Raw genomic sequence first — 15,174 nt, 5'->3', positions numbered from 1 at the left:
GTTAGAAACTGGAACTGAATCCAGGTCTCCCACAAGGGTGGCAGGGATCCAACTACCTGGGCCATCATCTCCTGCCTCCTAGGGTATGCATTAGCAGGAATGCTAGAATCAGAAGCAGAGTGAGGACTCAAATCTAGGCACTTAGATATGGGATGTGGGTATCCCAAGCAATGCCTCAACTGCTGCACCATATGCCTGCCTGTTTTTGTATTTTAATGAATCAAAATATCCTCACCTAAGTATATATTTTAAGAGTATACAATTATGAGATTTAGTAAGGGGTAAGCTTAAACAATGAATTAGTGAATATAAAATCTAACAAATATGAAAATAATCCTAAATAAGTACCTACTGTACATATTGTAATAGTCTAGGGAGTAGGTACTTGGCCCAGCAATTAAGACAGCTGAAGAAACTGGGTTCCTGCCACACACAATGGAGACTTGGATTGAGCTGCAGGTACTTGGTGAATGAACCAGCAGATGGGAACTTCTCTCTGCTTCTCAAAAAATGAAAAAAAAATCAAGTATGTGGTATTAGAAAAAAAATTATGGAAAATACTGTACAAGAATTTCAAGTACCCATGCCAGGAGAGGAATAAAAGACAATAAAGTATTTTAAGATTCTTTTTGAGTTATAGAGTAGATACTATGTAATCTAAGACTATTGTTTTAAGTATATTTAATTAAAATCTCAGGAATAGCAACACAAAGAACAGAAATGTAGTGTATATCTTCTAACTCAGAGAAAAATAAAAAGTGGGGAAATAAACTTTAATTAATTCAAAATAAGGCAAGAAGGAAAAAACAACAGTATCTACTTGTAGAATAAAATGACTAGTATAAAATAAATCCAAATCAATTAGCAAGCACAGTAATCTAAATTGAATTCTCCAGTTAAAAAACACAGATTGTGAACCAGGATAAAAAGAAAACAGCACGATTTACAAAGTATGCTGTTACAAAAGACATCCCCAAGCCAGAGCTGTGGTGTAGTAGGCTAAGCATCTGCCTGTGACACAGGCATCCCATATGGGCACTGGTTCAACACCTGGCTGCTCCTCTTCTGATCCAGCTCTCTGCTATGGCCTGGGAAAGCAGTAAATGATGGTCCAAGTGCTTGTGCCCCTGCACCCATGTGGGAGATCTGGAAGGAGCTCCTGGCTCCTGGCTTCAGATCAGCCCCAGCTCCAGCCATTGCAGACATCTGGGGAGTGAACCAGTGGATGGAAGATTTTTCTCTGCTTCTCCCTCTCTCTTTTGTAACTCTACTTTTCAAATAGATAAATAAAAAAAAATTTTAAGACCTCCCTAACAAGTAAGGAAAAAAAGGGGTTAAAAAAGTTGTAACAGGCTTCTATTAATGAAAGGCTAGTAATGAGCACCAACCATCTCACTGAGAAGAACTGAAAGCTGGGCAACATAATCTTGCAGACATTATTTGCCTCTGGCACTGTATTGAATTTGCTTGGATGGTGTAAAAGCAATGGTGTCCATAAAACTGCTGGTGCCATAGTACAAATGAGGCAGTGTCACCAAAGACCAAAATCATTACATTCTTCAGTGCCAAACACTTATAGTAAAAAAACACACACACAAAAAAAAAACAACACAAGGAAAAACGAAATCCTCTTAAGAATGTACTTGCTGGGGCCGGTGCCGTGGCTCACTTGGTTAATCCTCCATCTGCAGCACCGGCATCCCATATGGGCACCGGGTTCTGGTCCTGGTTGCTCCTCTTCCAGTCCAGCTCTCTGCTGTGGTCCGAGAGGGCAGTGGAGGATGGCCCAAGTGCTTGGGCCCTGCACCCCATGAGAGACCAGGAGGAAGCACCTGGCTCCTGGCTTTGGATCGGTGCAGCGCGCTGACGTGGCAGCCATTTGGGGGATGAACCAACAGAAGGAAGACCTTTCTCTCTGTCTCTCTCTCACTGTCTAACTCTGCCTGTCTAAAAAAAAAAAAAAAAAGAATACTTGCTGAAGAAGAAAACACAATTTTTTCTACTGTCCACTGAATATATATCTATTTAATAGCTGGAGTGGTGAAATGGGAAGCATCCCTAAAGTACTTTTGCTGCATACTGAAGTACTACAGTTGTCTGAGAAAAGATTGAAAGAATGCGATGTTGTTGCAAGCTCAACTACCCCCTCTTTCATGAACTGTCATTTTTATTTAAAAGAACAACTGACAGACAAATTATGATTATTCAAAGTTCAGTAGTTGGCAGAATTTTTTTTGGAAAATGACCCAAGTGAGCTTGTTACTCAAAGCAAACAACTGACAGTATTTGTTGACAAAATAATGTATTGCAACAGAGTGAATACAAAAGCAATTATGAAAAATGAGCTGTCTTCTATTAAAGCAGACCTCAAAGAGATTTGCATAAAATATAAAACAATACCATTCTCCTCACCACATTTTTTTTTCATAAAACAGTTTACATTAACATGTAGTGATGTTTATTCTTGTTTTAAAATATATATGTGTTTAAATTCTATCAGGTAGTTAAAACCCATAAAACAAAATTTTTGGATTCTCAATTTGCAACAATGAAGAGATTGTAAGACCAAATGTTTGAGAACCACTGCTTATAGCAATAAAAGAGAATGAACTAGGAATGAATACAACAATGCAGATGAAACTGAGAATCACAATGGAAGCAAGACATGGAAAAATTCAGATGATATGATTCCATTTATATGAAGTACAAAAATGTGTAAACCTAAATTCTGTTGCTTAGGATTGAATTAGCAAAGCACAACAAATAAATGATTTACATAAAAGTCATGATTATGGTTATCTTCCTGAAGACAGTGAGGGATGCCAACTGAGAATATGTGGGAAGGGGCTTCCTGGGGGTATGGCAATATGCTATTTCTTGATACATACGGTGGTTAAAATTTTGTAATGATTTACTTTATATTTACATAAAATTTGCAGTAAATTTTTGAACTCAAAATATGTTTAAAAATCATCATCACTACAGGAGAAAAAAATTTTAAAGACAATAATATAAAATATTAAGCAAAATAAGATGGCGTAGTTATTCAGATCAACTGTAGTAGATATTAAAGCAAAAGCATTTCTAGAGGTTTAGAGATAGTATTTAGTAGAAGATCCAATTTACTAAGCAGATGTAAATAATCTATAATCTTATACAGGTAATAATGCTTCAAAACATATAAAACAAAAATTAAAAGATCTATAAATAAAAATTAACAAACCTATTATTGTAACCATGTAATTTAGAATACTGACAGATCAAGTACACAAAAACATTAGTAATGACAGAGAAAATTTAAAACACATTAACAGGTGGTAATATATATGATAGTACTTCAAAAAGTTCATGGAAATTGGAGTTAAAAGATAAGTTTCTTTTGGTGAAAAAATTTTTGAAGTCCATGCACATTCATATATATTACAACCCTATCACCCAAAATTGAAAAAACACATTCTTTTCAATAACAGATTATTTATGAATATCGACACTATCTTAGTCTATAAAATAAGTGTTAATACATACCAAGGAATTATTATAAATTATTATAAATATTGCCATCAGAAAATGGCAGTGGAATTAGAGTAATAATCTTTAAGAAGCCATATAAAGCATGCCAAAATCAAATATACTTGACTCAAGGAGTACTTATTCTTTTGAAATTTTTATACTTCTTTTCATCACTGTGGGAAGATAATCAAGAGTTGACTGTATGAGAAAAGAAGTATGAAAAGAATCAGAATTATTTGGAACAGTAATTATAAAGGTGGAGACTGTCTTTGTAGATACAAAGAAATATGATCAGTTTTACAATATAGTAGGAAATGATTTAACATATGCAGGATCTACTGTGATGATTAAGTTACTAATGCTTAATTAATTACTTTTAAATTTTGAAACACACTACTATAGAGGCCACAACGGAATCTCAGTAATAAAAACCAATGAGGGCCACTGCCTTTCCTAATGGAACTCCTTCCTAAAGGTAGAAAGTGGCTATCAGATGTGAGGGTACTTCAGAAAGTTCATGTGAAAATGGAGTAAAGAGGTAAGCTGTGGTGGATGTTGGTATAGTAGGTAAGAACACACTTGGCCCAACCTTGGTTGTTGTGGATATTTGGAGAATGAGGCTGCTATTCCATCTGTCTCTCTGCCTTTCAAATAAAATGAAAATTATATAAATAAATAAAAAAATTTAAAAGATAAGTTTATTCTGGTGCAAAAAATTTTGAAATACATGCATAGATTTTTCATAATGCACATTTTTCATGAAGTGAAGACCTCTTTTTTTTTAAATTTATTTGACAGGTGAGTTATAGACAGTGAGAGAGAGAGACAGAAAGGTCTTCCTTCCATTGGTTCACCCCACAAACGGCCACTACGGCCAGAACTGCACCGATCTGAAGCCAGGAGCCAGGTGCCTCCCCCTGGTCTCCCATGTGGGTGCAGGATCCCAAGCACCTGGGCCATCCTCCACTGCCCTCCCGGGCCACAGCAGAGAGTTGGATTGGAAGAGGAGCAACTGGGACTAGAACCCGGCGCCCAGATGGGATGCCGGCACCACAGGTGGAGGATTAACCAAGTGAGCCATGGCGCCGGCCTGAAGACCTCTTTTTGAAAAGCCTTCCCATGCATGGATTTCAAAAGGTTTTTCTGCACCAAAATAAGTTTAATCTGTTTCTCACAAGCTTTTTGAAGTACCTTTGCATCTCCATGATCTACACTCAAATGAGAATACAACTTGATTGTTCCAATTAATATATAATTCTGGAAATCAGCAAATAATTGCTATTTAATTTATAAGATTAAAGTAACATGTTTGTGTAGTACTTATATCAATGATAATGCATGTATATCTTCAGAATGAATTTTATTCTAATTTTAAATGAATTTTTATTTGCTTGAAGTTTTTGAAAATGATCCTGTTTTGAATAAAAGTGTTTCTTTTATAGGAACAAAAGTTTATACAACTGACTAAACTCCCAAAGAAGTTAAAAAATCTATAGTTCACTTACAAGTAGATAAAAAAGACACCAAGTTATGGCCCTTTAGAATATGCATTTTACGTATGGAAAAAAGCTACCAGTAAAATAAAATAAGGATTATGAAAATATAAGTATTACAACAGTAAAATGTAAAATCATAATATTACTTTTTGTTTAATAAGTATAAGTGAAATATGAAATTTAAATCTGTTTCTCTTATTATTCTCTTAATGTCTGTATGACTGCAATTTGTATAAGTATTACAAACTCTTTCCTTTTAACAATAATCTGAGATGTATTTTTCCAAAGCACATAATCATCCTATATGAAAATTACTTATGAGAGTAAAGAAAAAATAAAAATTGTCACAGATAGAAAAATGGCTAATACAATAATGACCTGGTAGACAGAAAAATAAATCATAAAGTCATAAATGTTATTGATATTAATTTTCTCAGGGCACATGGCATTATACTCTATGGGATTTTTATCTTATTTATTCTTATAAAATTTTGAATAATTAACAGAGGAATCTTTACAATTTTTTAAGAAAATTATAGACTCTACTTAATGGAAAATGATGGTGAATTTTGTAGAATAAATTTAAAATATCTTGTGAGGAATTAAAACAATTAGTCAGTTATATGGGTCCCATGAACTTGGCTTGTCTTCTGACCCTTTCTAGGTCCGTTCCTTGTGACTAGCAAACTATTTTGGGTTTACTTCATGCTAAAGCAACTTCTGCTATATGTTCAACCCAGAAGAAGGATTAGTGTTTAGAGTCTGGAATTTTAATTAACCATCCAATCAAGAGGCAGAAACCAACTTTTAGATTTGTACATTGAAACCTTCAGCAGGGTAATACTGGGCCACCCTGGTTTCAAGGGCATCTCAGGTGGAATTTCTATGATTTGAGTATCCTTTTAGGTGACTGAAGGATCCCCGGAGAAATTAAACGAACTGTGAACTTTTACACTCAATGTGCCCAATTTTAGTATATTAATTACTTAAAGGCTGAGCTAACCAACAAGCTCTGACTTTCTCAGAAAAGAAAGAAGAAAGCTCAGCATAAGAAGAATACATTTGTGACTGGTCAGATGTGACCACCAGTCAAATAAAAAAAAAAAAAAGAAGAATACATTTGGAATTTCACATATAGGAACTGTTAAATTTTCACAAGAGTCATAATTTCTCTTGAAGAAATAATATGACATCCTGATATACTGAACGTATCAAGAAGCATCTTGGACCAAATACTTTTATGGAATAGAGAAAGTAGGCTAGCAATAAAGGTTTTAGAGAAAAAAAATGGGAGAAATACTAAAAACTAAAAAATGTCTATCCATTAATACACTTCTTTATTAGAACGAAACAAAAACTACAAGCCAGGTGGATAGATCTAGCTCTAAAATAGTTGTGTTCTTCAGGAGCATAGCGTGAGTATCTATTTTATAGTTTGGACATAACTCTTCAGATACTGCTAAAAAATAAAAATTTTCTATTACTCTGCCAGATTATTGGCTGCTTTTCACTCACCTTTGCTTTATTTTAATCTAAAGTTACACAATTTCTCAGTTTATTTTTTTGTCTTCTCATAAATCTAGGAAGGAAATGTAAATTTCTGGCTTGATTGTACTTTATTGTATTCAATATATCCCAAAACATTCTAAATAGTAGATATAGCTTTATGGAAAGAAAAAACATTATCAGGTATAACAGGTGAGGGCTATCTACATAAAGAACATTTAAAGTATTGTACATACACTATTAGTAGGAGAATGGTATCCATAAAGTTGAAGACGCTGACATAGAGCACAAAGGGGCCAAATGAAGTGTCACATTTCAGAATGAACCCAAGTATAGCAAAAGAAAAAAGGAAAAAGACGACAAAATAATCAATTAGGAAGGGTAAATCATTATGCTACATTCTCTATAGAGCACACACACAAGTGGGATAAATGTTAAAGATGAGTAGCAAAGTTTTAAAAATCTTATATAATTAAACATTAAATGAATTTGTGCTCATTTCAACCATTTTCATTGCAACATTCTCATAGCACTATTGCTTTGAGTAAAACATTTTACTCATAAGTATGCAGTTTTAGTTAGACATGCTTAAGCAATCTTACATGGGATGGGGATAAATCCAGATGTAGCAGCATGGCAGTGGAAATGGTATGAGACCTGCACTGGAACCCTGTTCTGCTATTATCAGTGCTGTGACATTAGGAAACTCAGTCAACGTACCTAAAAGTGATTTCTCATCTGTACATGAAATAGGTATACTTACCTCAAAGAACTGTAATGAGGACTAAATGGGAGTAACATTTATAATGGACATAGAACACAGCTTAGCAGACAAGTGTCCCAAAATATTTTATGTCCATTGTGCTCTTCCTGTTTGAAGGGTAGTTTTATTTTAGTTTGTAAATAGTTTTAGATGTAGCTCTGATTTAATTCTGATTTGGTTATGTTATTGCTCAGTTTAAACAGTTTTGTACTTCTAGTAAGTAAAGCAGAACTTCAATAGCTAACCTCCTTTGAGTTTTTATTTCACATACTTTTAAGTGTCCCTGTGTTATTGCTCATTTAACCTCCGTAACAATTACAGGTGATTAGAATTCTTACTCCTATTGCACAAATGAAAAAAGAGGAGGGACAGAGAAATCCAGGACCTTGTTCAAGATTACCCACGTAATGACTGGCAGGCTAATATTCAAACCTTCAAAATCTGGCTCCTGAGCCTGTGCTATACCGTCTCTCATGTGGCCCAAGTATTTTCAGAATAAGCTAAATTTTAATTATTTTAAAATACAAAATACTTTAAGAATTTGTAGGATGATACTGTTAATTCTATCACCTTGATAACACCAACTGGCATTGTACAAAAGTCTCTACAACTAAAGTAGTATAAAGTAGAATCTTATCAGTTCAGACTTGCATTATTTAACATGTGACTAGCACCAATAAATTAATACTAAGTATCATTATCACTAAGCATAGTAGTGAATATTTCCTATATTGCTGTGGAGTTCTGTTATTTCAGAATCTGAACTAAAGGTTATTTCTGAATTTTCTTAAGGAATAGCTCTGAGAGTTAAATTATGTAATAAGATTTCAGGATCACTGTTTAAATTATATGAGATAAATACTTCTGTGGTACCTGTGGAGATCCACAACTTCAGTAGCATTCTTTCACACATAAACAAGTTTTTATATTACTTTTAATTTATTTTTAACCTCTTCTTTAAAACAAAATCTCTGCCAGTATATTTGCCAGGGAATGCTTTATTGATCCAGATGCATTTAAATAATGCAACTTAGAGTATGTGGGTATAATTTTGATTTTATAATTCGGATAGACTTGCCCTAATTAATTCAAGTTAATGAAGTTTTACTCTATCACTACTATGACATTAAATCAATATGAATTTTACTTTATCTTGGCTGCAGTGAAGCTCAGAGCCAAGTTTTGTGTAGACACTGTAGTATTTCCCAGTGTGTATTGTCTGCTATTATTTTCCCTTTATCTCATTTGCTTTGTTACTTGATGTGTGTATGTTAGTCATTGTTAATGATTACAGTGGAATTGTATTTTTATTGGAAGATCTATAAATCCTTTCTGGAAAGAGTATTAAATAAAACAGTTGAATTTCCATCCATTGAGATACTATCTATTTTGTCACTTAAAGTACATTCATTAACATAATCCAACCTCCTTAAATAATATTTTAAACAACTTACCTCTTCAGTCAGTTACAGTTCATCTATCAAAATTAAAATAACTGTTTACTATTTTAAAACATTATCTATAGGAAATAACATTTAAGAAAGTATTACATTCTCTAGTGTTCTTTGCTAATACTCTAAACCTATTTAGACAGGATTTATTTATTATAATTTGGAAACCATGAGACAGGAATTGAATAGAGAATTACGAAGGTCCCCTTTAATACTTGGCTAACATTACCATTAGTTCTTTGATTTTTTTCAAGAATGTCTTACATAGCTTTGTCAGTAATATACTGTAGGAGGTCCAACACTACTTATAATTATATAAAAGTCAAATATACTATGAAGCATTATGTTTCATAACCCTGACAATGTTTTTAATGAACTAAATATAAATATATTTTTCACAAGTATAGTGAGATTTACTACGGTATCTGTCTGCTATAGATAGTCCATATTTTGAAAAAATCTTCTACATATTCTTAGAACAAAGAGCAATAACAAAATATGTTATACCTGTCTGTTGTTAATTGCTTGAATTCCATTTAGAATAATTAAACAACCACACAGCCAAACTCATTTGCAAATGAGGCAACTATCATTTACATGCCAGCAAAATTAATAATATTTCTGGTATCTAAATAGCATAGTACAGGGGATGAAAGCACAGGTTTTTGAGTTGGCCAGACCTGGGTTCAAATCTTGACTTTGCCATTTAACAACTATGTAACACTGGAGAAGGGATTAACCTTTCCATTTACTAGTTTTCTCATTTATGACTACAGGTAAGCGAATTGTTGGGTAGACTAAATGAGAAAATACATGTAAACCACATAATACAGTATCTGACTGTATGGTCTCAGTGTCTGCTAGTTAGTCCTTATTATGTGAATCTGACCTGTTTTCAGGCTGAAATACTTGGGACAAACAAAACACTGGTAGAAAGATAGGAAAAATATAGTTTAGTTCTAAACTCAGAATAAGAAAAAAATACTATGCATCCCAGGAGAGTCTATAATATGTAATTCTAAGAATGAAAAAATTATTTCCTTGTATTTGTTTCAACACTCATATCGTTATATTACCACTATACTTCACATCATAATTAAATCTTTGCACTTCACCTTTAAATTTTTACATGCATAATGATCTGTAATATCTTTATTAAATATACCCTTCAAATCTCACAGATAACAATAATATGGATGAAAATGATTTAATGAATAATGAATATGATTATGAATACAGATGTTTAAGATCAATATTTACTATAAATATTGATACTGATGCATGTAAATAATGAAGTAATTTCTCTATAGAGGAACATTTCAAGAAAATGGCAGCGTGAAAGTTACAAATTTTAATAACTTTTTCTTAACATGAATAAAATAATTCTCACCTAGAAAACCCACCTGCGACTACTATAAAGTATTCTTACCAGCATTGCACGCTTTTCTTCATCTCCTTTAGTTTCTCTCTTTTCATTTTTTTTCCTAAATATCTCTTGAAGCTGAAAAGGAAATCAATTTAGAATTAAATACCCAACAAGAGTTTCTGGCAGAGAGAACTACATACATCTTCCATCCAGTGGTTCACTCCCAAATGCCTACAACATTTGGGTTTAAGCCAGGTCACAGCCAGGAGCCAAGAACTCCAGCCAGGTCTCCTAGGCGCATGGCAGGGACCCAGGGATTTAAGGCATCATTTGCTGCCTCCCTTAGTGCTCATTAGCAGAACCTTGGATCAGAATCAGAGTAAGGACTTGATACCAGGCACTTTGATTGGATGCGTATCATACCAAGCAGCAGGTTAATCTGCTGTGCTGCAATACCAGCCCCTAGTATGATTATCTTTATACACTGAATGTAATTTATATTTTTATAATGTAAGGTTATCCAAATTCCTCATGGTATAAAAACACATGCAAGCAATATTTAATTATTGATAAGATACAGCATACAAGATACATACCACCAAAAACTCCTTTTTATCTACCATCTCGTTGCCATCAGTGTCAAACATGTTGAAAGCTATTCTAAAACCAGCATGTGGCTCTGCCAGAAAAAAGCAGAGAAAGTATTCATGAAACAAAAAATGTATTTTTATAGTATAAAATGTGTTAGTTGTAAATAGTTATTCACATTCTGTCCAGAAATACTTTTTTAAACAAGAAATTGAAAACAACACATTACTATTAAATATAATGAAAGATACATGCAAGTACCATATTTCTGCTTGATTTACAAGGGGTCTTCATATAAAAAAAGTTCACAGAAAATGCAAATTATAAAAAAGCTATCTATTAATTTTAAAAACTTTTATATCAAAATAAGCTTAGCTTTTAAGTCTAATCTTCCCAAGAACTCTTTGAAGTTCCCTCAGATTAGCACACTTAAAAATAAATTGATAATGCAATCTAAAAGTACCTGTGTGGTTTTATTGGTTAGCACTCAAAGAAAAATTTGCCTACTTTTCTTCTAAAAATAAGCATTTTTCTTTCTTATACAAAATCTATCCGTTTGTTTAAAAGAAAAATATCAAATCGTAACATCTGAAATATTTTCCCTATGTTCAATTATTTAGAGTGGCAGAAAAAAATTTAAAGAAAACATGACATAATAGACCAGTCCTGATTACTGAGAAAGTTATATCTGAAACGACCTGTGAAAAATGACCTCTTTCAAGAGTGATATATTATTTATTTGGCTTTAAACTTCTAGAGGATTCAAAAACAGAAATATAAAATAAAAGAAGCTTGCAGGTATAATCCTAAATTTCCTCCAAAATATACGGGACAACTGCTATTCTGGGAAAGACAGACTTTCACATATTACGAACTTTGCTTTAGTTTTTGAAATTTAGTATGAGGTCCAATCTCTTTCCTCTTTCCACTTCTAGAGCACAAAGCTCCTTCAAAGAGGAGCTCAGTGTAAAAAGCCTTTCTCAAAACATCTCATCTTTTCTTTTGAGATGACCAGCAAGAAGCTTAGAAAGGGACCCCCCACAGATAAACTTGCTACTGCCTGTTGTGAAATCTTAAACCTGGCAAAAGAGAAGCCCTGCTTTCTTAACCATAACAGCGGTCTAAAAATCCCAGGACAGAAGGTAGACCTTCACCCAGTCTCAATTCTTGAATGTTCTATAGAAACCTAATTTTTCATTACCATTCACCTGAGAAAGAAATAAAAATACACACCATCTCTGACAACCAAGTTTTAAAGATCTTAAAAAATATCTATCTATACAAAAATAATAAATAAAATATAATACCTTATAAATAACAGTGAGGAAAGCAAAATAGTAAAATGTAAAGAGAAACTTATAGATTCTGTAGCCCACTTCCTGCCACCTGTCTTTCATATTTTTCTTAGTTCTAATCTCACCAATATTCTAAAAACTTTCGATGTAAACCCCTCAGACACTTCTATAGATGGTTCCTGAACTCCAAAGAAAATTTCACAGAATCCAAAGAGCCTAACCTTGCTGTAGTTATCAAAATTTTCTCTGTGTGTGTGTGTGTGTGTATACGCACATACCCTGTTTCATCACAACAAATGGCATTCCTAAACAGTACTGCTCGTATTTCTGCTGGCTTAGGTACTTACCACTTTCAATTCTGTATCCAAAGTTGTTCTACCTAATGAGACAACTTTTCAACAACTTTCTGAGATACTCCTTGGCACCCACTCTAATTCTCATTTGAGCACTCATCATTGACTGGACTTGCATCATCACTATGGCTTTCCAGACTGGATCAACCTCATAAAACTCCATTTCTAATTTTATAATATCTGTTATTCAGCACTAACATTTTAGTTTCAAGTCCAGAAGGCAAAAAATGAAAAAAAGACAAGTTTTCAAACACTTGTGCATACATACAACCCATGCAACAAAACTTCTTAAAATGGAAGTCAACACTGTGATGTGAATTTTCTAATTACAAAGTATAAGGTATTTTCAGATTTATTTCTATTTTTTTTTTTTTTTTTTTTTGGACAGGCAGAGTGGATAGTGAGAGAGAGACAGAGAGAAAGGTCTTCCTTTTTGCCGTTGGTTCACCCTCCAATGGCCACCGCGGCCGGCGCATCTTGCTGATCCGAAGCCAGGAGCCAGGTGCTTCTCATGGTCTCCCATGAGGGTGCAGGGCCCAAGGACTTGGGCCATCCTCCACTGCCTTCCCGGGCCATAGCAGAGAGCTGGCCTGGAAGAGGGGCAACCGGGATAGAATCCAGCGCCCCCACTAGGACTAGAACCTGGTGTGCCGGCGCCGCAAGGCAGAGGATTAGCCTGTTGAGCCACGGCGCCAGCCCAGATTTATTTCTAATGAGAGTTTTGATGTTCTGATTTCTGATTTCCGTATGTCTCTACATATCCTCACAATCAGAAACCCTCCCATTTTTTTTTTCTTTTTTCAATTCACCTATCAGATGTACAAAAGGTAAAATCTTTGCCATTTTCTACCTTGCATTCCAGTGTGGTGAAACACTAGGGCATGTAAACCCTTGTCAAATAGCTTAAGTGCTATGAGGAAAATAAAACACAGGAAAGAGATAAAAAAGGAAGAGATGAGAAAGGAAACTATTTTAGAGATGACGATCAAGTAAAACTAGCTATGCCCTCACATTTGAAAGCAATCCTGAAAGATTTTTTTTTTAAAGATTCATGTATTTATTTGAAAGTCAGTTACACAGAGAGAAGGAGAGGCAGAGAAAGTGATCTTCCATCCACTGATTCATTCCCCAATTGGCTGCAATGGCCGGCGCTGCACGGATCCGAAGCAAGGAGCAAGAGCTTCTTCTGGGTCTCCCATGCAGGTGCAGGGGCCCAAGGACTTGGGCCATCTTATACTGCTTTCCCAGCCCATAGCAGAGAGCTGGATTGGAAGTGGAGCAGCCGGGACTTGAGCCAGCACCCATATGGGATGCTAGCACTGCAGGCGACAACTTTACCCACTACACTACAGTGCTGGCCCCCTAAAAGATGTTTATCAAGAGGATCTTGAGGAAAAGCATGGACATCAGAGGAAATAACAGTTCAAATCCCCGAGGTAGGAATTCAAGGAATAGAAAAGGCAGGTAGCTGGGGACAGTAAATGAAAACATATAATTTCCACCATTAAATAAAACAAATTGAAAGTCTTATTAAACCTTTGTATATTTCATTAGAAGTGCTGCACATGAAAGAAGGGAATAAGAAATATGTTCTAGGATATAATGATGAGTATTTTGATAGGCTCATTAGTTAAGAAACTCATCTTCGTATTAGTCTTGCAGAAAATGTGATTCAAATGAATCTAGCAAGAAATTTACAAATTATTACATGACATTTGAAATCTCATGTAGACTAAAACCAAAAAAGTTGATATATAATAATAAATCTATAATTTTTGAGCATTTTATTTCTGAAAGATAAGCCAGAACATTTATGTTTCTGATTCATGATAGTGCTATGGTTTGGCATTTTTCTGTGGATTTGTATGAGTTTTGTAGACCAGCAAGGACATACCTAAAGTTATTTTCAGTAGTAACAAAACCTAAGAAAGATCTGTTTTCCAGGATTTTGGTTAAACAAGAAAACTATATTCAGAAATAGATTTAATGAGTATACTCACTTGTTAAAATACACAAAAGGAAAAGATATTCTGTATAAGAAATCACACCTAGAAAAAAAAAAAGTATTGGTTATGCTAGAACCATATTACTTTATTTTCTTATTAAAGTAAAATATTTTAATAGCAATAAATACTTATTATTGTTTTAAGTGAGACTAAATCATCATAAAATCATAAGCAACAACAGCAAAATTAATTTTACTTTATTTGTTCTAAGCCTTCTATAGAAACTCATACAAAATTTCCAGTAATGCTCTCATATATACTGGGCAAAGAAGCCAAATTATGTTACTTATAGTTTCAACTTGTTGCTAGTTTTTATATATGAATCTAACAAAATTAAAAGGTTCAAAGTGGTTAGCTCTATTTAATTAATGTGCTGTAAGAGGTTTTTATTGTAATTAAATGGCTTATGTTTCTGTACATTGCATCCTGAGTTCTCCGCACTCCATAATTGTAAACTTTAAAAGGAGCTTATTTAGAGTAAACAAAAATATACATTCTGTTACTAGAATATTTGCTTTTGGACCTAACACCCAAAACTAGAGTTAACAGCTTCACTAATCTTCCAAGTAGACATTGAGAACATTAAAATTAGGAAAAAACTCAAAATATTTATCTACATTTCAAATTCTTCTGATGTTTGGTAAAAAGGTGCAAAAATCATTAAATAATCAGATCATGAACTTTTAAAACATTTATCTTTGTTCTTTGAAGCTACCCTTTTTGTTACTGAACAAAGGGAAGGGGATTCACTGTCAGGCAGTTTGTCAGAGACATGAAGGGAACAACCCAGGAGGCCCTGAAAGCATTCTCTTCTTTTGTTTATACTAGAATATTGTGACC

The 15,174-nt window shown here is 33.9% G+C and overlaps 1 protein-coding gene across 2 annotated transcripts in view; it reads right to left on the bottom strand.

The window, feature by feature from the left end:
- MICU3 (mitochondrial calcium uptake family member 3) overlaps positions 1–15,174 on the bottom strand; it is a 102,815-nt gene that overhangs the window by 36,930 nt on the left and 50,711 nt on the right. The window contains exons 5-8 of one of the 2 annotated variants that reach the window (XM_062213747.1): positions 14,329–14,376; positions 10,689–10,771; positions 10,156–10,227; positions 6,749–6,787 (exon numbers count right to left, since the gene is read on the bottom strand). In XM_062213747.1, coding sequence (XP_062069731.1) covers positions 6,749–6,787; positions 10,156–10,227; positions 10,689–10,771; positions 14,329–14,376 — 242 coding nt within the window. The remainder of the gene's footprint in view (positions 1–6,748; positions 6,788–10,155; positions 10,228–10,688; positions 10,772–14,328; positions 14,377–15,174) is intronic. The other variant, XM_062213748.1, reaches the window with a different exon arrangement.

This window comes from Lepus europaeus, chromosome 16 (genome assembly GCF_033115175.1).
Source record: "Lepus europaeus isolate LE1 chromosome 16, mLepTim1.pri, whole genome shotgun sequence".
In the NCBI taxonomy this organism is placed as follows: domain Eukaryota; kingdom Metazoa; phylum Chordata; class Mammalia; order Lagomorpha; family Leporidae; genus Lepus; species Lepus europaeus.
The sequence above is the reverse complement of the archived record's forward strand: the minus strand, read 5'-3'. Positions and strand labels throughout refer to the sequence as shown.